The following is a 5,000-nucleotide window of genomic DNA, read 5'->3' on the forward strand; positions in this document are numbered from 1 at the left end:
TCTTTTTTTCTTCTTCGTTTTCAATTTCCTGCGAATTCATATTTTGGGCGTATCAATTTTCAAAGACAATATTGTGTTTTTTGTTTGTTTGTTTGTTTCATGTGATCGTATCTTTCCGCTTCTGGAACTGCGCTTTGTCTCTCCTTTATTATTTTTTCTTCGTCTTCCTTTCCTCATGTTCCTCTCTTTTTTTCTTTCGTATATTTCATTCTTTTTTCTTTCTTACCTCTCCCCTTTTGAATCTTCTCTCTCATTACTTTCCTTTCCTTTCTTTTCCTAACATATTAATTACCATCATATTTCTACTACTACTACTACTACTACTACTACTACTACTACCACCACCACCACCACCACCACTACTACTACTACACCCACCACCACCAACAACAACAACATCTTCTACACACCTTCCACGGACAGCAGCACAGGCAGGTGTATCTTCGGGCTCGTGGATACCTGGCATTCGTACACACCTGCGTCTCGGAAGGTCACGGGGTTCACCTCCAGGTACCAATCATTGCTGCCCTCCGGATGGTACACCTGGCGGGGCGAGAGACAGGTGCGTTAGTCAGGTGTAAGGGGGGGGGTGGAGGTGAGTGGGGGAGGGGATAAATAAGGGAGTAATGAGTGTATGACGTCATGATTAGAGGGATGGGATGAGGAAGCATGAATGAAAGTAAAGAAGAAAGGCTGGAAGGATGAAAGGAAGGAATGAGAGAAGGAAATATGTAAAAGAAAAAGCCAAAAATAGAAGGAAAGGAGGAAGAAAGATAAGGAAGAAAGAAGGAAATAAGGCAGACACATATATAAGGTAATGATCAAGGGAAGGAAGGATAGATGGATGAATGGAAGGAGGGATGGAAGGAGAGTAAAAAAAAAAAAAAAAAAAGAAAGAGACGAGGCAAATATGGTTGTGTGAGCGAAGTAGGAAGGGAATATATGAAGGAAAGAAAGAGGGAAAGGAAAGAGGGAGGAAGGAGGGAAGGAAAAATGGATCTAATGAGAGATGAAGGGAGGAAGGGAGGAATGATAAAAGGAAGAATAAATAAGAAATGAATGAATGAAGGAATGAAGGCCGGAAGGAAAGATAAAAAGAAAAAAAGACAGACAGAAACAAAGAAGGAGGGAAAAAGAAAATGGACAAAAGAAAGAATAATGAAAGTGAATGATTGAGAAAAGGAAGAAAATAAAATAAATAAGGAATGAAGGAATGAAGGAAGGAAGGAATGAAGGCAAGAAGGAAGGAAGGAGAGACAGACAGAAGGAAAGACGGAAGGAAAAAGAAAAATGAACAAAAGAAAGAATAATGAATACAGGAAACAATGAAAGTGAATGATTGAGAGAAGAAAGAAAAGAATGAATAGGAAATAGAAAACAGTGGCACGTAGGAGACACACGAGGATGAAAGGAGAGAAGTGAAAGGGAAAGATAAAATACAGAGGAAACAGAGATCAAAGAGGAGAAATAAAGAAAGGAAGAGAAAGAGAAGAGAGAAGAAAAAGCAGGTGTGTCCAAACAGGTGTGTATGCAGAGGGGGACAGATGTGGAAACAGGTGTGGAAATAAAAACAACAAAGAAAACAAGTGTCAAAGAAAGAGGAATTAAGAAAGGAGAGAAGAGGAAACAAGGAGATGAAGACGTGGAGCAGAGAATGAAAAGATGAAAGTGCAAAGAAAAAGAAAATAAAGGAAAAAAGAAAAAGGAAGAGAAAAAAAAGGAGAAAGGGAAAAATGAGAACGAAAGAGGAATAAAGAAAGAAGAAAAGGAAAACAATTACATAAAGACACGAAACAAAGCATGAGAAAGTGAAACAGTGCAAAGAATAGAAGAAGAAGAAGAAGAAGAAGAAGAAGAAGAAGAAGAAGAAGAAGAAGAAGTAGGAGAAGAAGAAAAAAGAAGAAGAAAAAGAAGAAAGAGAAAAATGAAAAAGCGTGAGAGGGAAGACAAGGAGAGGAGGTAAAGATGTTAAACAGAGAAAGAGGATAAAAAGAGGAAGAAGAGGAGGGGAGAGAGCGTAAAGGAGCAAGAGGAACAGCGAAAAAGAGAGAGAGAGAGAGAGAGAGAGAGAGAGAGAGAGAGAGAGAGAGAGAGAGAGAGAGAGAGAGAGAGAGAGAGAGAGAGAGAGAGAGAGAGAGAGAGAGAGAGAGAGAGAGAGAGAGAGAGAGAGAGAGAGAGAGAGAGAGAGAGAGAGAGAGAGAGAGAGAGAGAGAGAGAGAGAGAGAGAGAGAGAGAGAGAGAGAGAGAGAGGAAGAAAAATGAGCCAACTGAGACCACGAAAAGGGAAGAGAGAGAGAGGAAGAAAGAGAGAAAGAAAGAGAGAGTTAAGTGAAAGGGAGGAAGAAAGGAGAAGGTGAAAGATGAGAAGGGAAGAGGAATAAAAGAACAGAGAAAAAGGAGGAGAAATGTAAGGAAATACCGAACGAGGGAAGAGAGAGAGAAAAGGAGAGTAAAGAAAAGAAGAAAGAGGAGGAGGAGGAAGAAGAATCACACGAAAAACACAATACGAGAAAGAGAATAAGGAATACAGAATAAGAAAGAGAATAAGAAAGATAATGAGACACAGAGTAAAGAAAAGAAAGAGGAAGAATAAAAAGCTCAAAATATTATAAGAAAGAAAGTAAGAGAAAGCGAAAAAAATAAGAACGAGTGAAAAAGAGGATAAGAAAGAGAAAATAAAAATGATAAAATAGAAAAAGAAAGCAAATGAGTGAGAATGAGAAAGAGAATAAAGAGAAAAAGAAAAAAACTAAGAAAAGGAAGTAGAAAAAGAGAAGGAAGATAAGAGAAAGAAAAAATTATGAAAGTTGAAGAAAAAATAAAGAAAAGAAATTATAGAAACGAATCAATCACTTAAGCAAACAAGATAGAAAAAAAAAATTCCAGCAAACGAAAAAAAAGCAAAAAAGGAGTAAGAGATAAAATTAATGAAGGAGAGACATAGAAAAAAATTAAGACAAAAGAGTAAGGAAGTGAATCGTCAAAAAATGCAAAAAAAAAAAAAGATAAGAAAAAGGGAAGAGAAATAAATCAGAGTAAAGGAGAGGGAGAAGAGAAGACAAGGAAGGTTAGTAGAAAAAACGAGACAGCCGAATGAGGGAGTGAATCAAGGAAGGAAGGAAGGAGGAAAAAGAGGAAGACAGAAAAATGAATTAGAAGGAAAGGAGGAAAAGAGGAAGACAGAAAATGGATTATAAGGAAAGGAGGAAAAGAGGAAGAAAAAGAGGAAGACAGAAAAATGAATTAGGAGGAAAGGAGGAAGAGAGGAAGAAAAAGAGGAAGGAAGACAAAACCGATGAGGAGGAAAAAAAATTACTCCACAGAAAATGAAACTAAATTAGAAAAGAAACAAAAAGAATAAAGGAAAAGAAAAAAAAGAAAAAAAGAAGAATACCAAAGAAAGAAAGATAGAAAGATAGAGAAAAAACAGATAGAAAAAAGATTAAAAAATCTGAAGAAGGGACAATTGAAAACAGTGGAAGTAGAGAACATGAAAAAATAAGGAAAAACAAGCAAATAAAGAAAAATTATAAATGAGGAAAATCACAAAAAATACACCACAGTGAAAATAGAAGAGACAGAGAGAAAAGGAATAAAAGAGGTAGAGAAAAAGACAAGTAAAAAAAGGAAAAGAAAGAACGAAAAAATAGTATTCCAGATAAAAAAAAACAAGAAAAATAAAAATAAATAATAAAATGACCAAAGAAAAAAAGGAAGTGGGTTAAGAAAAGGAAAAAGAAAATAGAAAAATTAAAAGGAAAACAATTTTACTCAGAAGATAACTTGGAACACACGACAAGGAAAAGAGAAGAAGGAGGAAGAAGCGCATTTGGGTAAGAAGAAGGGAAAGAGGGAGAAAGAAGAAGAGAAGGAAATAAAATGAGGAGGAAAACGAGGAAAGGAGGGAGGCAAAGTTAGAGAAAGAAAGAGAAAGAAAGCGATAGAGGAAAGGAGAAAGGAAGAAGAGGGAGAGAGAAAGTGAAACAAAAAGGGAGGGAGAGATGATAGATGAAAGAAAGGAAGATAAAGGATAAGAAGGATGGAAGAATGGGGAGAAAGAAGGAAGGGAGAAGAGATAGAGAAAGAATAGGGAGAGAGGGAGGAAGGGGAGAGAGGAAAAGGGAGAGAAAGAAAGGGAGAAAGAGAGAGGAAGGAAGGCAAAGAAGGTGTATCAATGAATAGAATTAGGAAGAAAGGGAAGGGAAGTGGAAGAAAGGAAGGGCAAAAGAAAGGAGGTTAGGAGATGGAGAGAGGGAAGAGAGAGAAAGAGGAATAAGGGAGGTAGGGAGAAACGGATAAAAACAAAAGAAAATCACTTAAGACTATAAAAACATTACCAAGATTGTCGTAATAAAAAACAGACAAACGAGAAATACACACACAAAAAAAAGACGCTGAAAAGACAAAATGAAAAAGGAGAAGAAGAAAAAAGAGAATACATGGAAGGAAGGAAGGAAGAAAGATAAGAGAAGAGAAAAAGAGGGATTGCAATGGCTTTGGCGGACACAGAGAGAGAGAGAGAGAGAGAGAGAGAGAGAGAGAGAGAGAGAGAGAGAGAGAGAGAGAGAGAGAGAGAGAGAGAGAGAGAGAGAGAGAGAGAGAGAGAGAGAGAGAGAGAGAGAGAGAGAGAGAGAGAGAGAGAGAGAGAGAGAGAGAGAGAGAGAGAGAGAGAGAGAGAGAGAGAGATGTAAAAGGGAATAAAGGAGGATAAAAGAGAATATGGAAAAGAAGACATCTATCGAAGGACGGAAGAAGGAATAATGGATAAATAAGAAGAAAGAAATGAAAAAAAAAGAAAGTTAGAGGAATATAAAATTTGTTTGATTTTATTCGAGTAAAAAAGATAAGAGAGAGAGAGAGAGAGAGAGAGAGAGAGAGAGAGAGAGAGAGAGAGAGAGAGAGAGAGAGAGAGACGTATACATATATAAATCATCTGCTCTAAGTTATTTTGTTTTTTTATGAACCTCCAAAAAAAATCCCTGTGCCCCTCTCTCTCTCTC

The 5,000-nt window shown here is 37.0% G+C and overlaps 1 protein-coding gene across 1 annotated transcript in view; it reads right to left on the bottom strand.

Moving 5' to 3' along the window:
* The window catches only part of LOC126989552 (kin of IRRE-like protein 1), a 28,511-nt gene that overhangs the window by 11,215 nt on the left and 12,296 nt on the right, over nucleotides 1-5,000 (bottom strand). Inside the window, exon 4 of the mRNA XM_050848126.1 lies at nucleotides 411-543. Within this exon, the coding sequence (XP_050704083.1) occupies nucleotides 411-543 (133 nt within the window). The remainder of the gene's footprint in view (nucleotides 1-410; nucleotides 544-5,000) is intronic.

This window comes from Eriocheir sinensis, unplaced genomic scaffold, assembly GCF_024679095.1.
Source record: "Eriocheir sinensis breed Jianghai 21 unplaced genomic scaffold, ASM2467909v1 Scaffold121, whole genome shotgun sequence".
Taxonomy (NCBI): domain Eukaryota; kingdom Metazoa; phylum Arthropoda; class Malacostraca; order Decapoda; family Varunidae; genus Eriocheir; species Eriocheir sinensis.